The sequence below is a fragment of the Cervus elaphus genome, chromosome 13, assembly GCF_910594005.1.
Source record: "Cervus elaphus chromosome 13, mCerEla1.1, whole genome shotgun sequence".
Classification (NCBI taxonomy): domain Eukaryota; kingdom Metazoa; phylum Chordata; class Mammalia; order Artiodactyla; family Cervidae; genus Cervus; species Cervus elaphus.
In genome coordinates, this window is record NC_057827.1 from 58,269,612 (window position 1) to 58,294,230 (window position 24,619).

Genomic DNA, 24,619 nt, shown 5'->3' on the forward strand with positions numbered 1-24,619 from the left:
AAAAAAACCCAAAAAAACCCCAAACCACACAAGACATTGGCAACAACAACAAATCCCCTGGGATTCCTGCCTTCATGACAGATTACATCCTAGAGGGGGAAAAACAAGCAATGGGGGAAAAAAACAAGCAATGCAGCAGACAGGGAAAAATAAGTAAATGAGAGAGCATTGTGGAGGGTGATAAATGTTATGAAAGAAAAGAAGGCAAAGCAGGAGGGGAGGACTGGAAGTCCCAAGGGAGGAGGAGGATACAGCTACACACAGGGAGGTCATGAGGATGGGGTGCACCAAGAAGGTGACGCTCGAGCAATGACTTGAAGGATCTATTCCTTCTTCCAGTATCACATATGGATGTGAGGGTTGGACCATAAGGAAAGCTGAGTACCGAAGAATTGATGCTTTTGAACTGTGGTGTTGGAGAAGACTCTTGAGAGTCCCTTGGACTGCAAGAAGATCCAACCAGTCCATCCTAAAGGACATCAGTCCTGAATATTCATTGGAAAAACTGGTGCTGAAGCTGAAACTCCAATACTTTGGCCATCTGATGCAAAGAACTGACTCACTGGAAAAGATCCTGATGCTGCGAAAGATTGAAGGCGGGAGGGGAAGGGGACGACAGAGGATGAGATGATTGGATGGCATCACCAACTCAATATACGTGAATTTGAGTAAGCTCTAGGAGTTGGTGATGGACAGGGAGGCCTGGTGTGCTGCAGTCCATGGGGTTGCAAAGAGTGGGACACAACTGAGCGACTGAACTGAAGTGATTCCTGTTAATATCTGGGAAAAGCATTCCAGGCCAAGGGAACAGTTAGAAGGCCACCCAGGTGCTAGCCAGAAGAAGGATGGTGGCCGCTAGAACCAGGGCAGTGGGGCAGGAGAAGAGAAATGCACGGCTCTGTTGCAAGTAGAGCCAGGGCACCTGCCTGAGGGATGGGAGTGGGGTCGGACAGAAGGATCAGACGTGGCCACCTGGAAACAAGACAAAAGACACCCTGCAACACCAGTCCCGGCAGTCTGCACTCGGCCCAGCCGCCGGGGAAGGCTCTTCTGCTATGCACCCGTGTATGAATGTGAGAAGGCTACAGCAGGGTCCTATGGGACCCCAGGCCAGGCTCCAAGAAGAGGGGTCTACAGTAATGAGGCGCCAGACAAGATGCTTCCCCAGGGACAGATATCCAAGGAGATGGTAGCAAAATCACGCACAGTCAGAGAGGAAATCCAGAGATGATTCGAGGCACAAACAGGAAAGCAGAGAAGGGGGACTGGAGGCCGGGAGGGCAGCCACTGAGGACAGATTTTAATATATATGAAGTGTTTTCTCATATTCACTGAACTGCCCCTGAATCCCACCTGAGGTAGGAAAAAAGAGAACATCTTGTCCGGTGGGTGCAGGATGACAGACATACAGAAATATCTCATGGTATGAGTCGGGACATCTCCCTTTTTTAGGTCAGAGGAAGGGGGACAAGTGATTGGTGTTCTGGGATCATTCAGTGTCACTGTGTATCTGTCTGTCTCTCCACGGAGGTGCATTTACCCAAAACAAAAAATAACCCCAAACTGAAATGTTATAAATAATGGTTCAGTGTCAGCATCAGCTAGAAAGAACACAGGTGTGCTCCTGAGCTGGGTGACAGAATTTGTTAAAAAAAAAAAAAAAGCCTCCCCATTCACCCCCTTCTAGGCAACCGCACAAGAAAGAAACAAACTTTGTTCTTTATTTTAAATGAAATCCCAATTGCTTCACCCAGCTATTTTTAAAATTTAAAACAGAAGACACCCCACTGAAATGTTGCGAAGTGATTAGCCTCCAACTAATAAAAAATTTAAAAAAAAAAAAAATAAATAAATAAAATGAAGTCTACTGGAAAAAATAAATAAATAAATAAAACAGAAAACACCATTCCACAAATGTGTCTCAGGCACTCATGTCTGTGTCTTCTTGCTGGTGCCTCTCCCCTCCCAACCTCCTTGCTCTGAGTCCCCCTGAGACTCCTGTCAAAACCTACCCATGCGTGCTCCCAGCTCTCATCCCTGCAGCCTTCTCCGGGGGAGGCGGCCCATCCGCTCTCAGCAAAGCCCGCAGAAGCCACCATCAGTCAGCCCTGCCTGCTGGGGGCCCTCTGAGATTGCCGCACGGGGGGGATTCTCATCCTTAACTTTCCCAGAGGCCCCCATCTCATCTTAACAACTTCTCCATTGAACTGGGATTGGAACCTCTTCGACTGATACACACTGATTCCATACGGCCCTAGGGACTCGGAGACATTCCGTTCACCTGTCGGTTTAAAGGGCTTCCCTGGTGGCTCAGATGGTAAAGAATCCGCTTGCAACGCAGGAGACCTGGGTTCTATTCCTGGGTCAGGAAGATCCCCTGGAGGAGAGCATGGCAACCCACTCCAGTATTGCCTGGAGAATCCCCATGGACAGAGGAGCCTGGTGGGCTACAGTCCATGGGGTCGCAAAGAGTCGGACATGACTGAGTTTAAAATCCGTTTAAATTTTAAACTGAGTTTAAAATCAGCTTCCCGAGAGTGTTCTCAAACTGGATTGTGAGGAAGACTGCACCACTCTGTAATTTATGGGGAAAAAAAAATCACTAAACTGTGTACTTAAAATAGGTGAATTTCGGACTTCCCTGACGGTCCAGTAACTAAGATTTCATGCTCCCAATGCAGGGGGCACAGGTTCGATCCCCAGTGGGGGAAGATCCCACATGCTGTGTGGTGTGGCCAAAAAAAAAAAGCTAATTTCATGGTATGCAAATTATACTTTAATAAAGCTATTTAAAAATCAGTGTCCACATCTTTGCAGGTGTTTCTGTTCATGGCCAGACCCAAGGTGGGACCAGGGCTCCCTGCATATGGATAGTCTCTCTCCCCGTGTGGTTCAGAGAGGCTGGAACAGAGAGGCTCTGAAGGCAGGGCTGGAGCCACGGTTCTGGTGAGCAGAGGTGCCTTGCGGAGAAGGGGCCCCCCTGAGGGCAGGATTCCAGACAGCAGTGGGAAGGGAGGGGCCAACACAGGAAGGTGGCAAACTACGCAGTATGATGGGGTGATGGGGTGACACGGTGGGGGAGGAAGACGTGTTTAGCACTAGACTGACTCATAAACGTTAGTCACTCAATCGTGTCCAACTCTTTGCAACCCCATGCACTGTAGCCCACCAGGCTCCTCTGTCCATGGGGATTCTCCAGGCAAGTGGGTTGCCATTCCCTTCTCCAGGGGATCTTCCCGACCCAGGGACCAAACCCGGGTCTCCTGCATTGCAGGCAGATTTTTTACCATCTGAGCCACCACATTAACTCACGCATCACTGTCATTTTTTGTAGGTCAAAATGGTTAGGCACTGGCAACTGCCTGACACTTGTTCATGTGTGATATGGACCAGAGCTCAGGCCCAGGGTTTAGGTGGAACAAACTCCCACTCAAACTCCCCTCTGCTCATGGGTTAAGTGGCTGAGGGCTTGTCACTTCAACCCTGTGGCCTGCCGTTCTCTCATCTATAAATGCAACGGCACGGCCACACCCCAGGAGCACATTTTCACTTCCGCTTTTAAACACACGTCCGGTGCCTAGCACACGGTGGGTCCCCGAGGGCTCAGGCAGGAGCCCTCTTTTCTGCTCCTCCGCTCTCCTCTCCTCACCTGACAGCGCTGTCTCTAGAGCAGGAGGAACGGCAGGACTACGCCCGAACCACCGACCTCTCTGGGCACCTCTCTCTTAACACCAGTCCCCCAAGTAAGGCAGGAAAAGCAGCACACTTCTGCTAAGCAAGGCAGACCCTCAGTGCGACCCCTGGACTGTAACCTGCCAGGCTCCTCTGTCCACGGGGTTCTCCAGGAAAGAATACTGGGGTGGACTGCCATTTCCTTCTACCTGGGGGAACCATGAAATAAACCCAGAAAACAAATGGCCCCAGGGCAGAGACGGGGAGAGCGCAGACCAAGGGTTCCCTGTTACTAACACGTCAAGTAGAAAAGGGCGTTACTGCCAGGGGCTGCCAGGTGGGTCTGGGTGTATCCTGAAGAACCAATGTGACGCTCACGGGCCCGTGGCACTGGAGACGAACAGGAGATCAAAGAAACCCTTTCCTTTGGCTCTCGCAGAGAACAGGGGAGTGGGGGTCCAAGAAGGACCCCTCCCCATGAGCAAAGTGATTTCATGCTCAGCTTCCCTTGACCCAGTGCCCCCAGAAGCTGCTGCTGCCACTCTCAGGGCCAGGGCTCCTCTACGAGGAACATCCTTGGCGGGTTACAAGGTGTACCTCTCCTCTGCGCGCCAGACGACCTGAGCTCACGAGGACAGGAGCGAGGATGGTCAGGCTCCCGTGAGAGCAGGGCAAGGAGGTACCCATAGAGGCAAGCTTCAGCTCCTCCTGCCAAAGCCTCTCATGGTGGGATCCTTCCCGCATGGCCTGACCCCACACCCAGTCCAGGAGGCTCACAAGGTCTCCACGAGAACCAGGGGAGTCCCAGCCAGCAGGCACATCTGTCCCTGGGGCCCACAGGTTTCCATCCACGAGCCACAGGTGCAGGTCAATGCACAAGACCGTGGAGGGGAAGAGAGTCAGCACCCCGTTTAACTTACAGAGTGTGTTAACTGTCAGGCTGGAACTAAGCTCTGGCTTTCTGTAAGGTGTCCGGGAGGACATTTCAGTTTTTTAAAGTCATACCAAGTGTCCAAGACTAGGACTTAGGACCTTACCCACTCGGGCCCCAGAGACTAGCGGGAGATGTAAGAACAGGTGGTCCCAGTGAAATGTACATGGGGAAATAAACCAGCACAGGATGCGAGCAGAATCCTTCCTATTATATATAATAGGAATATATAGGAATTTAATATTATATATATAATATATATATAATTCCCTCGGGGAATTAGTTCCCTCCAAAGATTCTTTCCTAGGTGGCTCAGAGGGTGAAGGATCTGCCTTCAAGGCAGGATACCTGGGTTCGATCCCTGGGTCGGGAAGATCCCCTGGAGATGGGCATGGCAACCCACTCCACTGTTCTTGCCCAGTGAATCCCAAATGGACAGAGGAGCCTGGTGGGCTACATTCCATGGGGTCGAAAAGAGTCAGACATGACTGAGCGACTAACATTTTCCCTTTCAAAGATTTTTTCTTGTCAATAGGGACCACACCCCATGATGGGACGAGGAGAGACCCCTGGGCAGTTGGGGCGTGGGGGGGCACCATATTACTTAAGACCCGAAGAGCAAGGAAGCAGTGGCCTCACCTGCCTTGGAACTCCATCTGAGGGGTTGTGAGGATATATTCTTAAGGAAGAAATGTGCTCTTGGCGTAAAGCCTTGGGGTTGTAAGCCCACCGTTTACAATCACACCCAAATGAGCACATGTTTTCACTGGGCTGGCTCCAGGCTGGCAGCCAGAGCACTGCCTCCAACAGCTGCCCAGGGCTCAGCCCAGGCTCCACGGGGGGCAAGGGCTGCCTCCACTCACCAGACAGCGGGTCCTTGCCAATCATCAAGACATTAGGCAAATTCATGACGATCAGCTGCTGGAGAACTTCCTATGGAAACAAAGGGGAAAGGATACCATTAAGAACAGAAAACAAAGTAAAGACTGATTAAGAAAATTATAGTGTACCAAGTCACTGGAGGAGTGTGCAGTCATTATGAAAACCGTTGCTATGAAAATACCATATACATATATAATAGGAAGGAAAATGTAAGATATAAATAAATGAAAAGTCAAAACAGCTAACTGTGCTTCTGCCTTGATTATTACTAAACAAAAATTAGGTCTGCACGTGTACAGAGACTTTAGGGGAAAAGAAGATATATTAGATGCCATATTAGTAGGACTAGCAGTGAGTTTCTTTTAAAGGATGTCTTTATTTTTATTGTATGATTTGCTTGTGCAATTAAAAAATGCAGAATAAACATGAAAAGGGCTTCCCTTGTGGCTCAGCTGGTAAAGAATCTGCCTGCAATGTGGGAGACCTGGGTTGGATCCCTGGGTTGGGAAGATCCCCTGGAGGAGGGAAAGGCTACCCACTCCAGTATTCTGGCCTAGAGAATTCCATGGACTGTATAGTCAGTCCATGGGGTCGCAAAGAGTTACACATGACTGAGTGACTTTCACTTTCACTTTGAAACATGAAGAGAGATGTTACCGAGTCTTTACAAGCTGACAATTCAGGACTCTGGCATTCAGCAGGTCTTTGGTACAAGCTGTAAATAAAGAGACTTCTCTTTTTTCCGCAGTGACTTCTCTGTTGCTGTTGTCCGGTCACTCAGTCGTGTCTGACTCTCTGTGACCCCATGGACTGGAGCGTGCAGTCCTTCCCCAGGGGAGGGATAAGTCAGAGCTAATCTGCAGCCCCCCCCCCCACCCCTCCAGAGACGTGGCAGACAGGAAATGCTCGGCCTCCTGCCCTCATGCCAAGGGCCCCTGAAAGAAGGCCCAGGCACCAGCCATCGACATGCCCCTGTCGTGCGGGTTTTAACAAGTTCCCCTCCAAATGTGCTGGCCCACCGCTCACATTTTCCAGGGTATTTCTTGCAGTATTTCTGGGCAGGTTGGTCTTCCCTGCCCAGATGTGCCTTGTTTCTCACAAGAAGATAAAATATCTAATTCTACAGAAGACAAGCAAGGCAGTAGGGATTCAGTGATATTCTCGGTCTTTCGAAAGTGGTCACCATAGAAACTCTTGACCAACAAAGCTCCACTTACACCTTAAAAAAAAAGTTTCCATTGAGAGACAACTTTTTTCCCAGCAGTCACTACTGCACGGTGTGAGGGCTCTCTGAACTCAGGACGCTGCCAACCAGCGCTGATGAATAAAAGGGGACAGTGAACACAATCGGCTAATCCCGCAGGGCCCAGCTGATCACCTCAGAGCTCTCTGAATCCTCAGATGGGAATGGCGGCCTTGGCAAGCTCGCCAGGAGAGGCCGACACCTTCACAGTGTCAGCTATAGACTGGCGCTTGCCATCGACCTCTACAAGGATTAAATCCTGCGCTGCTGCAGCCGCTGATTTCCAACACCCCCTGAAAGGCGTTCGGGGTGGTAGGGAGAAGGGAGGCACTCTGTGCTTGGGGGAAAAACTGGCAGGACGGGTCTTCAAATAATTAGGTATTTTCAGGAGCTGATTTTCTGAGCCCAATTCTTGTATCTCCCCATGTCTAGAAAAGCACAAAAATTCTTCATGGTGACAACCGTTCCTCATGACTAGCAGAACGCTTCAGCAGACTAGCAGAAGCCTTCTGGAAAAATATGTGCTTGACTGCATGTACTCCCCCTTCACCCAAATCACGTATACACTGACCTCCCCCCGCCTCTTGGGAGCAGCTTCTCAGAGCTATCTGAGGTGCTGTCTCCTGGGCTGCAGTCCTCATTCTGCCCCAGGTAAAATTTAATTCTCAGACTCAGTGTGTGTTTTTTGACAGCAGAATGTACAAAATGATCTGCTCCACCCTCCTTATTATCTTTCCACGGCTCCCACCACACAAGAAATTGGGGAGGTGTACCCCACTCCCAAACACTCCGGGCCCATCTGTGCTCAGTGTTGGAGGACATCTTTCTTTACTATCTGAGGTCGCATGTCGCTGCATCCGAGACGGCCAGTGTTTTCTCAAGCCAAGTCTCAGTGCTGGGCAGAGTCTGAGTTGTGTAACAGCCTCAGCCTTCCTTCAGGGCTGGGAAAAGTCAACGCAGTTTCTCAACTGGATGTGCTCACCAAAGGATTCCGCAGTAGCACCCTCGGGCAAAACACACACAGCCAGGAAAATCAGATAAATCCACTTCCAGCAAAAGGAAGGACTCCCAGCCACGTCAGCTGTTCTGTCACGGCTTCCCTGGTGGCTCAGGCAGTAAAGAATCTGTCTGTAATGCAACATCCCCGGTTCAACTCCTGGATCGGGAAGATCCCCTGGAGAAGGAAATGGCAACCCACTTCAGTATACAGTCCATTGCATTGCCAAGAGTCAGACCGACTTAGGGATTAAACCACCAAGAACTGCTGCTGCTGCTGCTAAGTCGCTTCAGTCATGTCCGACTCTTTGTGACCCCATGGACTGCAGCCTACCAGGCTCCTCCGCCCCTGGGATTTTCCAGGCAAGGGTACTGGAGTGGGTTGCCATTGCCTTCTCCGCCAAGAACTGCTAAGTCACATCAAAACTAAGTCACTTTAACTTGGGGACATTCAATAAACAATAACATTGCTAGCAATGTCATGCAGTCCCTATCTGGTCTCAATGCTAAACTGAAGTGCTCAGCCCAGCTTCTAGAAGATTTCCTTGTTATCACTGTCAACCAACTACATTCCCTTCTGGAGTCTTCGCTGGTTTCTGCTCTGCTGTGGTGCAAGTGTCTGGAGCACCAGCCCTATTATCAGAATGCTTGAAGAGGGTGCACATTTATAAAGGAAATTTTTTGTTGTTCAGTTGCTCAGTCGTGTCCGACTCTTTGACCCCATGGACTGCCACACCCCAGGCTTTCCTGTCCTTCAATATTTCCTAGAGTTTGCTCAAACTCATGTCCATTGAGTTGATGATGCCATCCAACCATCTCATCCTCTGTCAGCCCCTTCTCCTGCCTTCAATCTTTCCCAGCATCAGTGTCTTTTCTGAGTCGGCTCTTCTTATCAAGTGGCCAAAGTATTGGAGCTTTGGCTTCAACATCAGTCCTTCCAAAGAATATTTAGGACTGATTTTCTTTAGAATTGGCTGGTTTGATCTCCCTGCTATCCAAGGGACTCTCAAGAGTCTTCTCCAACACCACAGTTCAAAAACATCCATTGTTTGGCACTCAGCCTTTTTTATGGTCCAACTCTCACATCCATACTTGACTACTGGATAAACCACAGCTTTGACTAAATGGACCTTTGTTGGCAAACTGATGTCTCTGCTTTTTAATAAGTTGTCTTTTCTTCCAAGGAGCAAGCGTCTTCTAATTTCATGGCTGCAGTCACCATCTGCAGTGATTTTGGAGCCCAAAAAATCAAAGTCTGTCACTGTTTCCATTGTTTCCCCATCTATTTGCCATGAAGTGATGGGACCAGATGCTGTGATCTTAGTTTTTTGAATGCTGAGTTTTAAGGCAGCTTTTTCACTGTCCTCTTTCACCTTCATCAAGAGGCTTTTTAGTTCCCCTTCACTTTCTGCCATTAGGCTGGTGTCATCTGCATATCTGAAGTTACTGATATTTCTCCTGGCAATCTTGATTTCAGCTTGAGCTTCATGCAGCCTGGCATCCTTCATGATGTACTCTGCATATAAGTTAAATAAACAGGGTGACAATATACAGCCTAGACATACTCCTTTTCTGATTTGGAACCAGTCTGTTGTTCCATGTTCGGTTCTAACTGTTGCATCTTGATCTACACACAGGTTTCTCAGGAGGCAGGTCTGGTGGTCTGGTATTCCCATCTCTTCAAGAATTTTCCACAGTTTGTTATGAAGCAGATACAGAATGTGAAATCATCTTGAAGGTCTCCACAATAATGTAAAGCTGAATTATTATGCTAATAATAACCCAAGCAAAAGACTGCTGGAAAATACTGCTGGGAAAACCATGTATTCTCCTTCTAAAACTGGATGTTTAATTTTATCTAATCTGGGCTTTCTAATTTTCCCACAATATGTATCACTTGCACAGTTAGGAAGTAATGTTTCATGAACAATGTTTTATTGATGTGTTCTTTTCAAAGCCTCATGGGTCTCCTAAGATTTAATCCTGTGGCCCAAAATACCCCTAAGATCTTAACTGTTCCCCTCAAAGGACCATTAATCGTATTCCAGCAAAAATAGCCTTGGAGGTTTGAGTACCATGGTGAGAACTGTCTAGCAGAAATACATGGGAAACGTTCATTTCGAATGTTCCGTATACCTGAGGCTGATTGATGTTGATATATGGCAGAGGCCAACACAATACTGTAAAGCTATTATCCCCCAATTTAAAAAAAGTAAAAGAAACAAATGACAACATACAAATAATATAGCTTAATTAAACCAACATTTCCAAAATATTATTGCTTCACCACCGAATCAACATACACCACGAGAGAGATGATTTCACACTTTTTTTCACACTAAGTCTTTGAAATCCACTGTGTAGTTTACACTCACAGCACATCGGAATCCGAATGCCAAATTGTCATTGGAAACAGGATCTGAATAAGTAGACTCACACACCCAAGTTGTTCCAAACACACTTAGCATTCTTCCAATAACTGAACCTAGTCTCGGTTTTTCAATCTAAGTACATGAAAAATTCACTTCCTCTGTTACACACCAGCCACATTCTGGAGGCCGTGCCAGCCACACGTGGCTAGTGGCCGTCATGCTCCACAACACCGGAGACAGGGGAGCTAAGCAAATGCGTCTCCTCGGGGTGGCGGGGCCTCCAGGGCGACGGGCCAGGCCCTCATCTAGTGGGGACGTGAGGAGGCTGCTGACGACTGGACCCTCCCGCCCGCTACTCAGAACAGAAGGCCGCTGTGGAGACTGCAGCTGACACTGGGCGGGCGATGGTCACACCCCCGCTGGCTGCAGGCGTGGACAAGTATGGAGATGGGCCCTGAGCAGTCCTCAAATTTGCCAACAAGCCTTCCCGGTGCCTCCTGGGCCTCTGCGAAGGCAGAAACAAAGGCCACTGTCGCATCCTGAGACCACGATGAGGCGCGAAGGCACACATAAGCCTTGCGGCCTCTCATGTCACCCCATCCTTCCTGTGGCCTGACAGCGAGAGGGAAGAGTCAGGCCTGGGGCGCAGCCATCGTGGAGACCCCCTCCCTCTGCAGAGAACTGGGCTAGGGCCAGTGAACGCGGAGGGTGCAGGCGAGGGGGATTTAAGCGCTGAGATCCAGACAGACTTTGTACACCCCTCCCCTCTCTGCCCTGCACCTCCTTTAGGTTTGGTCAGAGATGCTAGGATAAAATGTGGGGGAAACCTCAGATTTCCCTTTTCCTAAGAGAAAGTGCACTAATTGCATCTTGGAAGGACCTCGTTGCTAACCCCTTTAAACAGACGAAAAGAAAAGTCACGAAAGTAGGTCAGAGGAGGGTGGTGGCACTTGGATTCTCAGCAGCAAGGGGCTGGGGCGAGAAAGGGCTTTGTAACATAAAAGGGGAAAGAGCCCACTGGACCTGATCCAGGCTGCAAACCTAAAATTTAGGAGGAATTGATAGTTTTGAACTGTGGTGTTGGAGAAGACGCTTGAGAGTGCCCTGGACTGCAAGGAGATCCAACCAGTCCATCCTAAAGGAGATCAGTCCTGAATATTCATTAGAAGGACTGACGCTGAAGTTGAAAACTCCAGTACTTTGGCCACTTGATGCGAAGAACCGACTCACTGGAAAATACCCTGATGCTGGAAAGATTGAAGGCGAGAGGAGAAGGGGACGACAGAGGATGAGATAGTTGGATGGCATCACTGATTCAATGGACATGAGTTTGAGCGACCTCCTGGAGTTGATGATGGACAGGGAAGCCTGGTGTGCTGCAGTCCATGGGGTCGAAAACAGTCGGACACGACTGAGCGACTGAACTGAACTGATCAACTCGGAAGTTCCTTCTAGGGCTGTGCTGACACAAACAAGGCCTGACACCTGGGGGAGGGACCGACTGAGCAGGACAGTCTCCAGGAAGCGTCTGGCACCCCAGCTGGGGGTCGCAGTGGCAGCATCTGGCTTCACACAGTGTCAATAAGCTCAGAGACTCTGACTGCCCTCAGACTGCCAGCTTCCTGATCCGGACTCTCTGGAGGCCATCTCGGGGGGACTCAGGGAGTGACAGGGGGCCGTCCGGAGGCCAGGGCACTGGCTCCCACGGGTCACGGGTGGAAAGAAGCTCTCAGAACCAGGAAGCAGAGGGGAAGGAAGACGCTCCCTTCCTCCAAGAATCCTCTTGGGACAAGAACAGATGTACCCAGGGGGGGAAACCCAGAACACGGGAGAGGGTGCCCCACTCTAGGCTTCACAGGTGACGGGGCTCTGCCAGTGGCAGGAAGAATGACACAAGAGAGGGATAGCAGACTCCAGAGGCACCTGGCGTGCACAGAACTCAGATGTGCTCACAGCTACGCAAGTGGTTGTGGTGGCGGTGGGACCTCCTGGCCTCCCCACAGCAAACAAGACCAGCACCCGGGCTCATAGCTCCACTGAGCCCACGATGCCAAACGCCTCAAGCCCATAATGCCAAACACTTGCGCCTACGATGCCAAATGCTTGACCCCACTAGTCAGCACTGCTCCCAACACAGGGCCCAGGCTGCCGTTCCAGGCTGGCTCCAGGGGTCACCCGAGCCCTCGAGATCCGTCCTGTCACCAGCCTTCACATGGGCCAGCGCTTCAAGTTACAAATTTGTCATCCCTCCCAAACTTACTCAAACCTTACTCCTCCCAAGGGAGCTTTGCAGTTTCCTGAATGCCTGCACTTTACGGATGTCAGCGCTAAGTCTTAGGATAACAAGATGGGGCTCTGTCACTGCCCTCTGGATAAGGGGGACTCTGGAAGAGGTGGGGGGGGGGAGGCAGAGGCTGGGGGCAGCACAGCAGGGGCTCGGAGGGACCCCAGGGTAGGCCTGGATGCCTCAGTCTACCTGGTCTGTCCCTCGGGCCCAAGGTGACCTGTGGCTCCCGGAGTTGGTGTTCGGTGAAGCTCACTTTCAGCGTGTCACTCAGCAGCCTCCAGTAGGTCCCTGTGGGGTCAGGCCTCCTAATTCCTTTCTAGCCAGTCTCTATCCAGAACTTATAAATAGTGCACCCACTCAGTCATGGCAGACGAATGTCTTGGAAGCCCTCAAAAAATGAGCCTGTGCCTCCTAACCCTAACCCTCCCTTGGTTTGGAACAGGAGGACTCAGCTCAGCTCCCCACCCCACAAAATTACCCCCTCGACTCACCTCTGAGAATAAGTGTGTATATCCCCAAACTCTTAGTAAGCTGTCTGCCATAAAACTGTCAACAGCAGAATAGTAAACAGAAGCTCTATAACACTCCCATCAAAGCTTCACCCCCAAGTACGGCAGGGTGTGTGATGAGGGAGCCACACTTCAATAATTATGCCACAAACGGACATAGGGGAGTGGTTGGGTAATGGACGATACAGTCACTACCCTTGTTGGGAAGATGGCAGAAAATGCTTAAATGAATAAAAGAATACCTAACTGGGTGCAGAAAATTAAAGATATGCCAAAGGGAAGAAATCCTCAAAGAAAAATATACCAAAATGACAGAACTCTATTAGAGTGGTCAGGACAAGAGCAAGTTTTCCCAACATTTTGACAAGATTCTGGGAATCCCCTGGTGGCACAGTGGATAAGAATCCACCTGCCAATGCAGGGGGCGGGGGTTTGATCCCCGGTCTGGGAAGATCCCACATGCCACGGAGCAACTAAGCCCATGCACCACGACTCGCAACTACTAAAGCCCGAGTGCCCACAGCCTGGGCTCCGCAGCAAGAGAAGCCGCTGCGACACGAAGCCCGTGCACCGAAACGAAGAATATAGAGCCCAAGATCTGCAACTAGAGAAAGCAGGCGCAGCAATGAAGACCCAGCACAACCAAAAATAAATTAAAAAAAAAAGGTTCTACAAATGTGGTTCTATCACCTTAAATCATTTTAACCCCGTGGCATGGCTTCCCACAAAGAATGTATGATCAGCAGTATCTCTTTATCAGTTATGGAACTGTGAACATGACAGATCCATTAAAAAAAATTATCTTTTCTCCTGAGACAATTCACAATGCAGCATGAAAAGTGATGCGGATTATTGGTTTCTTAAAAATCACCCACTCCAAATCAAACAGTACCCCACCATCCCCCATCAGGAAGTACAAAGCCGCCATCAGCTGGGAAGAGACATGAGCCAGAGGAACCCAGGGATGATGGCGGAGGCTGGCTTGCATCTCTGGTGCCTGTGCTGATGCCAGAGGCAGGAAGCCCTGTGGGAAGGGAAGGGTGGGGTGGAGGATCAGCTCCGAGAGCATCAGCCCCTGGAAAACAGAGGCTCAAGGATCCCAGAGACGTTCACCCACCACCTGCGGCAATGTAGGGGCCTCACTGAAAAGGCTTAAAATGCTGCCACAGCTCCTGCCAACCTCTGTGCATGCTCAAATAGAAAGGTCACTTTCTCCGCTGGTGGAAGAAACAAAAAGGTCCCAGAAAAGTTGCCGGGTGCAAACACTTTCCGTATCTGCGGCAAAGGTTATCTTCAGTTTCCACTGCAAACACTGGGACTACTGGATCAAGAACAATGATTTCATGAAGAAAGAAAGAAATCTTTTTCTCTTGCCAAATGAAACAATTTTACAGTCTGACATTTTGTCAGGAAGGAGAAACAAATGCTGCTAAATGTCATGAGTTTAGGTCCATGGAATGACCCTCCATGAGGGTTTGAAAAGGAGCCGTTAATGCAGAGCCAATAAGAGAGAGATCCCAGAGAAGTTAAGACAAACACTCCAGGAGAGGCATCCAGGAAAAAGATGATGCTCATGGTTTCCAAGGAGACCAGGATGGTCCAGACAGCAAAATGTGCCTTCCACACAGCCAGAGAAACACAAAGACCTATCCAATACTAAGAATCAGAAACACGAGTGGTGGCTGCTTTGAGTATACATCCAGCACGCGTGTGCACGCGCACACACACACACACACAGAGCAGACCTTAAGTCTTGGGTTCAGAGAGTCAAAACCACACACAGAGCACCTTGCTGTGTCCTGACCAGTCACCCAGCACAGTACCAGGTACACTGCAAACTTCCCAGAGGTGGGCCCTTGTGAGCAAGGCTGTGCAGGATGCTTAGGAGTTCCACAGGTAAAGGTGGGAGCCAGGAAATGTATTAGCTACCATGTGTGGCCAGCGAGTCAAGCCATTGGTTACACTGTTCTGTGCATACTGTACATTTTCCACTGGGCGCTATTTCTGCCTCACACCATGCCAGCCCCAGTTGCCACCAGATCAGAACTCTATCCATCCTCCAAAGCTCAGTGAAAATGCCACCTCCTCCAGGAAGCCAGCCTTGATGCCTTTAGTCACACATGACTGCCTTTCCCCTTGACTCTTAATGCTTCACCTGCCCACGCCTGTAACACTTTCACATTTTGCCTCATCAGTCAGCTCCTCCCATGCAGAGACAGCAAAGAGGCAGCAGCTAAGTGACCGCTGACAAAATGAGACTGACTCAACTCATGGCAAAGTGCTTGGTTTCATTTTTAAAATCTCTTTTTTGGAAGTGGTGTCTTCTCTTTCTCACATGAACAAAGGGACCGAGTCCTGAAAACCAACTACTTTGCTTCACTTCTACGAGTTACTTTAGTCCTCTGTTAAGTTGCTTCGTATGCCTTCAAGTATTTTACCTGGCAAAATCAGCCACCACGTGTCTGAAGATCCCACATTTAACATGCCTGTAGATGAAAACCAAAGTTACAAACACCTCACAGTGAATTTGTAATGCCGGTTTGAATATATCAGGCTTTCCAATGGTAAAATCCCAAATGTGACAGTTTTATGAGCAAGTGAAGAAAAGCAAGGGGAATTTAAAATTCCTCAACAGGGCTTCCTCAGTGGCTCAGCGGAAAAGAATCCGCTTGCCAATGTCGGAGATGTGGGTCTGAACCCTGGTCCAGAGACCCTACACACCTCAGAGCAACTAAGCCCACTCGCCAGAACTACTGAGCCTGTGAGCCACAACTACTGAGCCCATGTGCTGCAACGACTGAAGCTCACGCGCCTAGAGCCTGTGCTCAACAAGAGAGTACCCCCCGTTTGCCCAACTAGAGAACAGCCCATGAAGCAAAGACCCAGCACAGCCAAAAATAAAATTTATTTAAAAAATTAAAACATAATAAAATTCCTAAACAAAAGAAGTGACTCAGACAGGAAAGGCAGCACACGTATGCAATGACCCCAGCATCTATTCCAGGGCCCCAAGAGAGGAGGCGAGACTGCAAAGCCCAGAGCCCTAACTCTTCCAGAAACCACACGGCTAAGGTTCATGCAGGTGAGGCACCTCTGGGATCCCGAAAGGCTGAGGCGCTCACAGGGCGCCCCATGGAGAGACCCGGGAAGTCAGGACTAGTATTCCAGGGAGCCTCTGCACACATCGTGAGGGTTTATGCTCCTGCCATCAATTAGCGCTCCTCCAAAGCTGCCCCTTTGATGGGGCCAAGAGGGGTTCCTGAACACCCTTCAATAGCATGCTGGCCCAAACAAAAACTGCCTGACCACCTGGATGGCAAACACATACATACCCAAACACAGGGGAAGGTCCCCTCTCCCCGAACCTACCTCCTCCTCACATCACGTGAGGGGACCATGACAAGAATTACCAGAATTTTCAATTGGAAAGAACCATGGCACATGCTGTAATGCAGTTTAACGGCAGGAAGCAGAGTAATGGCCAAGCCGGGCCCTCTGGGCTGGTGAGCTTTCCCTGAGACCCCAAACTGGGGCGATTCTAGGGTGATGTTTGTCTCATTCCTTCCATAGCGACAGCCTGCCGACCCCGTCCCCAACCAATCAAGATTCCCATGACGTCACCTCATCTGATAGCAACAGGGACCTGACCCCCAACCTCCACGGCACTGCCCACTTTTGGTGACGTTACAGCCAGGAGAACAATCCTGTAAATTTAGCTACTGTGCAGAGACACAAGCCTGATGAATTATCCCCGGCCGCCTGTTCAGAGGCGGGCCGCCGGCCACGTGCCTGTGATTCCATCTGGACGGGGTTGGGGGACTCCCGTTTCGGCCACATTCCCTCCGACTCAGGCAGGGAGCCCCGGCGGAAGGAGTGGGTAATGAAGTGCTTTTATGTTAAGAGGCTGTCACGTAAAGCTGTTGATAGACTCAATCCATCTGTTCCACCTCATTTCAATTAATCCCGGGGTCCCCGGGGCTTGAAACCAGCTCGGGTCTACACAAGCCCAGGAGCACGGGCTCCCCTAATGAGGCCAACACTGCATCTCAGGACTCAGCGACTGAAGGCCACCAACCCGGCCCGCCTGCGGGTCCCAGACTGTCAGAAACCCCCACGCCCGAACACTTGGCAACTGCCGGTCCTCGTGGCTGTGTTCACAGAAATGAACCAAGCCCAGCCTTTGTTCTCAGAAAGGAAAACAAATATTTCCTTTGAGCTGACCCAGGAGGAGGGAGCACCTCCTGTGGGAGGGAGCACCCGGAAATGCAAACACCACCAAGTGAGGGCAAAGCTACTTGCTGTGTGACCTCAGGCAAGTCGCAGGCCCTCTCTGAGCCACACCATCTATAAAAGGAAGAGGATCATCTCTAAAAGATGTCTGGCTCCTTTAGACGGAGGCTGGCACAGAGACTCAGCACCTCGCTACAGTTACTAACTCTGGGCTGCCAACTCCGAAAACAGGCAAGTGCCCACACATCCCTGAAGAACCCGGGGAAACCCACAGGGACGGGATTGGAGGACACCTCAAGTGTCCCTGAGAACGCCTGCCACCTTCCCATTGTGTTGCTCTGTGGGTGGACTTATCTGATGCTAGGAAGCGCCTGTTCCGAGTCCCTGCACCAAGGAAAGTGGTAGGGGCAGCCCCAGGAGCACAGGCAGGCACCGCATTCAACTCTTCCGAGAAGAACTTCTGCCCACAGACGGTGTCCCAGGAACCGTATTACAAGGCAGATTCAAGCCTGGCCACCAGCAGCTAACGCTGGGCTCCAGGCCTGAATGTCTGTGGGCAGGCCACCAGCAGCCACAGGTGCAGTGGCAGGGGGGGCGGGTGCCAAGTTGGACCCGTACCATCCCAGCCAACAGCAGAAGGTGCAAGAATCAGCATTTTAAAACCAGAAGAGCCTTACAGATTATCTGCAGAATACAGACACTGAGGACAGGAGAGGAACATCACAAGGGTGCAGGGCCCCATCTGAGTCTAGAAAGCCAGGATTCCTCAGGTCCACCCTCTGGCTCCTCCCACTGCCTCAAGAGGCTCACTTCTATTCCAAAGTGTCTCTTGAGGGCCAGGCTGCAGGGTTTTGGTTGGCAGGGGGTGGGGGGTGACCTGCCTGCCAGTGCAGGAGATGGAGAGACACGGGTTCCATCCCTGGGTTGGGAAGATCTCCTGGAGGAGGACACAGCAACCCACTCCAGCATTCAGGTCTGAAGAATCCCATGGATGGAGGAGCCTGGCGGGCTACAGTTGCACAGAATCAGACACGACTGAAGCGACTTAGCACGCACGCAACCAAGAAGGATTTAGGGGATTAGGCAGGCCAGGGAGGCAGGGGTGGTCCTGTTCTCACACTTCAGTGCCTGGAGTGCCTCAGGGCCGCCCTGTCCTCTCTTCCCGGCAGAGCAGCAGCATCTGTGCTTGGGGGTGACGCAAAGAACCCTATTTTTATGGTGGTGAGAGATCATGAAGCTGCAGAGTTCCTTTCTTTGGGCCTCGTGTAAAAGTCAACCTTTTTGGCAATGGGCAGGCAAGGGAGGGTGTGTGGCTCACAACAGCCAGAGCATAGAGTGCAGGATCACAGCAAGGGTGGGGACACCCGCGAAGTCACCAACCCCAGGTCGTGGGCCCCAAACTGCTCCCCTGCACCCTCGCCAGCTGGGGGCTCTAGGCTGGCATCCTGGCACCTTCTGCCCCGGGCACGCCCACAGAGCTCAGTGGGAGAGGCGTGGCCGTTCCCCACCCCCCGCCCCGGTCCCAGCAAGCAGCTGGGTTGGGAGCATGTGTCTGGGCCGCGGCTGTGCCCCCCAACGCTCCACCCACCACTCAGGCCAGGCAGGGCCGGGGCAGGCGCCACCCTTGGCAGCCCCTCACCCGCTAGCTGCCAGTGCTGCCGCACCAGCTCGCTCACTCCCAGGGGACACGTGGGAGCAGGTGGGGCCAAGTGTGCCTGGGAGCCACCCGCGGCAGGTGGCAGCCTGCCGGGACCTGTGAGGGCGGGGAGAGGCAGGCTGGGAAGCCAGGGCCCCCCCGGCCCCCCCACGAAAGAGCATGAGCGCCACGGGCCACAGGGCATCGCTGCTCCTGAGTCAGCCCGCCAGGCCTAACGCCCATCTCCCCGGGGCAGGGGGCTGGCGGGCAGGGAGAGCAGAAGGGCAGCCATTCACACTTGGACTTATACCACGGTATTTCCAGGGACGTGAACTTGAGCAAACTCTGGGAGATAGTGAAGGACTGGGGAGCCTGGCGTGCTGCAGCCCACGGGTCACAAAGGGTCGGACACGACTGAGCGACTGAACCACCAGAGGTTTCCTGGGCACCTACGGAGTGTGAGGTGGTATGCTGGTCAGATGGTGGGGTAAACAGACAAGATCTGTGTCCTCAAATCTAAGAAATGCAGACGGACAGACAAGCTCAACAAAACCGAGAGGGAGCAGAAAGGGTGTCCAGAGTGTGTGCCTGGGGCAGGGCCTGGCTCTCAGGGAGCCCACAGCCTGGCAGGAGCCAGGCCTGTGGGCAAGTCTGATGCCCTTACAGAGGGGATGTGAGGCATCTGAGCTGGGGGACAGTGGGAGCACGTGGGAGGACTAATCCAGAAAGGCTTCCAAGAGGAGGTGGCGCTGAGCTAAAATGGAAACAAAGAGCAGGTGCCGTCTGGGAGGCATCAGAGACAAAGGCAGCAGCAGAAGGCACTCCCCCACCGCCTGTCTCCCACCCCAGGCGCGGGAATCACACTTCCACCCCCTACTGCAGTCTCAGGATGGAGAGGCAGGACCCTGCACGGGGAGGTGGGACCTGGCACCCGCTCTGCGCTTCTCTCGCCAGGGGCAGCGGTGGCTCTGGAGTCCCCCAGCCAGGTCCACCACCAGCCTGTCACTGCTTCAAGCCCTGCCACGTGGCTGGGCAGGCGGGCATCACACCTAACCCACAGGAGACAGACCGAGCACAACGCCTGGCCCTAGTCAGGCCCGCGGTGGGTGCGGCCCCAGACACGCTCAGGGAGAACACGCATGCCTGCTGCCTGCTTCAAGGGTCCCAACTTCGCACAGCCCTGCGGTGCACACGGGCAAGAGGCCTGCAGCGACTTGAAAGGGAAGCCCATGAAGGAGATGGCCACAGCGACTGGGGTGTCGGGGCTTGCCCTGGAGGTCCCCAGGCCTGGGGAAATCCACCCCACTCCCAGGCTCACCCACACCCCTTTCCTGCCCTAACCCTTGAGGTTCAGAACCAGGCAGGAGGGGCTGAGCAGGAACCTCTGAATGCGCCCCTGACCCCACCTGCTTAAAACTCTTTCCCTCTGGTCTCAGGAGAAGCACACACCGGACAGTTTGTACTGTGAAGGGTGACAGAGGTTTCAACTTCGAAGGGCTGGCGGGCCGCCAGGCTGAGAGCTCTAAGGGCAGGTTGGTGCTGGGGGGAGGTGGAGCGTGCACGGTGGATTAGCGATGCCTGCCTTGGACACAGCGACAGCCCTTGAGCCTCAGAGGAAAGGCTGGAAAGTGGGGGGCAAGTTCTGTGGGAGCATGGAGGGAGCGAGCAAAGTCAGACTTATTACCACCTCCCTCACCCCCACTGGGCCCCCTGAAAAAGCTACACATGAAATGAGCAAGCAAACAAGCCCTGCAAACCAGCTACTTCTCACTGTCATGGGAGTTTGCAACAATCAGACTTCACCCAGAGAGCAAGAAACTCTGGAGGGTTCTTTAGTTCTATCACCAAGAACTTAATTCTCTAAGCAGGAAACTGGGGGAGGGCAACTCAGGACACAGTTGAAAAACCGGGGAGGAGGAAAGTTAAGAAATGACTCGTTTGTAATAACCACCATCTTAGCAGGAAGTGAGAATCTCAACAGATGGTATCGACTCCAAGGGCAGCTGTCCATGCTGGGGGGTGGGGTGGGGGGGGAGATGCACCTAACACAATCCTTGCCCCCACCATGCCCACCTCCAGCACCTCCTTCCCTGCCCAGATCCCTTGGCTAGAAATCATCACTGCCATCTGGGCCTCCCGAACCCTGCAACAGTGTACCCCACTTTCGAGGTGACTAGGAACATCAGGGTCCGGGGGTAGACCCTGCCATGTGCTCGAATCTGAATCCCCTCCACCCCTGGCCTCCGCATGCACTGCCCACAGCAGACGCTCGCCAGCTGCCAGCTCAACCGAAACACTGATCACAGGGACGAAGGGTCGCAACCAAACACGCCCTGCCCCTCCTGCTAGAGCGCAAGGAGCCCTTTCTTTGGAATGATGATGAAGCAGAGCCTGTCCCCAACACTTTGTACCATCTCATTTTTGTACTATCTCATTTAATCCTAACTGGCAGCGGCTATGCCTGGCCCACTAGGATTTGCAACCACAAGATCCATTTGATCCACAAGTGTTTTTGATGGCTGGGGACGCCACAGTACATGAGAGAGCCAAAGAGGTAAAAGAATATGTCGTGTGATGTGCCAGGAAGTACGAAATGCTAACAAGAAAAATAAGGGTGGGTCAACCCAAGAGATAAGGAAAATGAAACTATCACAGACAGGTGGTCAAAGAGGGTCCTCCGACTAAGGAACAGTTGAACAAGCAAGCCAGGTGGACACGTGGAATAAGACCGCCGGGCAGAGGGAGCAGCAAGTGGAAGGTCTGTGTCTGGAGAATGCTTTGCGGTCCCACGGAGCCTGGAACTGGGGGCGGCCCAGCCTAACCACCGCCAGCAGGGCAGTGGGCCCCCACGGTCAGACGTCCCATTCTGAAACAGGGAGCTGTCTCATGAGTAACTCACCATGACAGCAAGGGCTCAGGCCCAGGTGCCAGGCACAGGCCACTGGTAGAACTAATAGCATCTGGAGTGCTGTGTTGAGAAGGATTCTGAGGCCAGGTCTGGGCTCAGAGGCAGGGAAACAGACACAAATTCGTGATGTCTGCCTGAGCCAGGATGTAAGCTGCGATGGCACGCCCTTGGGTAACCCAGCGTGATAAGCGCTGTTAACATGATTAGGGTATAAAATGCTGAGGGGGTGTGAGGGAGGGACCAGCAATCCTCTGCCTCTAGTTATAAAGGTGCAGCCTGGGTGTCCTCTGCAAAGCCAGCTTCACTTTTCAAGTCTCCTGACCAGGCTGTGGGCTGCCCAGGGCGAGCACCTGGACTGTCCCCCTCCCCTTTGCCCCCCAGCGTCTGTCACAAGGAGGGGCTCACTTGGCATTTGTCAGAGGAGCTAATGAAGGGCCAGGAGCCCCAGGCTGACGCGTGTGTTCACAGGGTGGACTTTAAATGTGGATCCAGAAACAATGATCCATGATTAGAACACAGGGCCCCTACTGGGTGAGGCTCTGATCTGAAGATGAGGGGAAAAAAAGCCCCCCTTTATTTGTTTGGTTCTTTTTAAAAAATTTTATCCTCTTTAATTTTATCCTTTTTCACTTAATTATCCTCTTTAAACTTATCCCATTCATTTAAAATTTTTTCTTTATTTAAATTTTCTATTGAAGTAGAGTTGATCACAATGTTGTGCAAAGTGACTCAGTTACACACATAAAAACATTCTTTTTTCATATTCTTTTCCACTATGGTTGATCACAGTATTTTTTTTTTTTGCAATTATAACTTTTTAAAGTATCTAGCAATTATTTATGGATTTGTTTATTTTTGGCCACACCATGTAGCATGTGGGATCTTAGTTCCCCAACCAGAAATCAAACCCATACCCCCTGCATTGGAAGCACAGAGTCTTCACCCCTGGACCGCCAGGGAAGTCCCTATCACAGGACAGTGAATCAAGTTCCCTGTGCTATCCAGGAGGACCTTATTGCTTATTCCTCCTGAACATAATAGTTTACACCTGCTAACTTGCATTCTTTTGAACAAAAGAAAAGGGAAGCTTTTCTTCAGATGTGAGCAAGGTGGGTGTGTGGGCTGGCAGATTCAAAGAACACACCGGAAGAGGCAGGAGAAAGAAGGAAGGCATGCAGAGCCTCCCTGGCACCTGGGCACAAGGCGGGCAGCTGCCCGGCCTCCCGAAGGGCCAGCTGAGAACCCACACTTCAAGTAAATAACAGGCACCCTCACCAGCTGTCCCTGCCCCCAAACTGACACTCCCGGCCCATCTCGCCACCACAGCAAGTGGACTCTTCCAAGCCAAGCCAAAAAAGCAGCAGCTCAACTCTGCACATTAAGTGGGTACACAGTCACATGTAAGGTTCCACGAGGCATTGGGGGGTCGGGTGTATGCATGAAGAACATCTCACTCCGGCCCGACACACTCTGGCGTGTCCACGTCATCTTGTGTGCAGTGGGGCAGGTGTCTGACTGTGACCTAGCAATGCACTGAGACGCCCGGTTGGACCTTGGGTCCCGGGGCAAATGATGAGCAAGCTGGGGCAGGAACCTAGGGCGTTCACAGCATGGTTGGCGAGAAGAGACACTGACACGGTGAGCCTGCAGCCTGGGGGCGTCCTCAGGGGGACCCAGAGGAGTTGGGAGGTGGAGAGGTCCCTGCAGGCTGTAGCTGCCAGGAAAGGCTTCATGGGTCACTCAGGCCCCAGGAGAGGCTGTCAATAAACACGTCAGGCTTCTCATCCTGAGCGACCTGTCCTGTCCTCTCAGAGCCTCAAAATACCTAAGTGCGTCTCTTAGGGCATTTCTACAGCTGGCTTTGGGGGGCTTGTCTGTTTGCACCCGTCTCCCCAAACTCAGCCATGGTTCTCTGTGCTCTCACAAACTGCCTCGATCTTATGTTCACTCCTTCATTCATCCATACATTCATTAAGTATTTACTTGTTAAAACAAGCCCGGGGGCTTCCCGGGTTGCTCGGTGGTAAAGAATTCACCTGCCAATGCAGGAGACACAGGTTCGATCCCTGGTCCAAGAAGATCCCACATGCTGCGGAGCAACAAAGCCCGTGCACCTCAAATACTGAACCTGTGCTCTGGAGCCTGGGAGCCACAACTACTGAAGCCTGCGCTCCACAACAAGAGAAGCCACCGCAGTGAGAAGCCTAGCACTGCACCTAGAGAAGAGCCCCCATTTGTGGCAACTAGAGAAAAGCCCATATAGCAATGAAGACCCAACACAGCCAAAAGTAAATAGTTCAGTTCAGTCACTCAGTCGTGGCCAACTCTTTGCGATCCCATGGACTGCAGCACGCCAGGCTTCCCTGTCCATCACCACCAACTCCTGGAGCTTACTCAAACTCATGTCCACTGAGTCGGTGATGCCATCCAACCATCTCATCCTCTGTCATCCCGAATAAGTAAATGATAAGTAAATAAGCCTGGGTCTATTCCAGGCAGCGTGCTAGGAGTCAGGGGTGTGATGGTGCATGAAAGCAGAGAGGCTCTCTGCTCCCTGGAACTCAAGATTCACAGTGGAGACATGCATTTATCAACCATCCTCACTACCGAGCTCCGAGTCAGGAATGGGGCTCTGGTCGGGCATGGGACAGGCTCATACATGCTTCCTGAATGAATGCAAAGGAGAGAATGACTGCTGGAAAGCCAGCAGTCAGTCATCATAAATACGCTGGAGCAGAGAGGAAAGATGCAGAAAACGGGGTCATGGGGCGCCCAAGCTGGGGCCAGGAGCCGGGGTTCGACCATGGCCACAGGATAAGCCATGGCTGACGGCCCACAGACACCCTAGGCCTGCTGAGATAGGAAAGGCCTCTTCTGCCAATGGGCACGCAGCTGGTCCCCTGGCCACTCAGACCCAGGAAATCAAAGTCGAATGCCAGACGTGGTACAGAAC

General features: G+C 51.8%; 1 protein-coding gene across 5 annotated transcripts in view; it reads right to left on the minus strand.

The window, feature by feature from the left end:
• The window catches only part of CCDC88C (coiled-coil domain containing 88C), a 142,157-nt gene that overhangs the window by 74,140 nt on the left and 43,398 nt on the right, over window positions 1-24,619 (minus strand). For all 5 annotated transcript variants that reach the window (XM_043921745.1, XM_043921744.1, XM_043921746.1 and 2 more), the window contains exon 4: window positions 5,467-5,536. In XM_043921745.1, coding sequence (XP_043777680.1) covers window positions 5,467-5,536 — 70 coding nt within the window. The remainder of the gene's footprint in view (window positions 1-5,466; window positions 5,537-24,619) is intronic.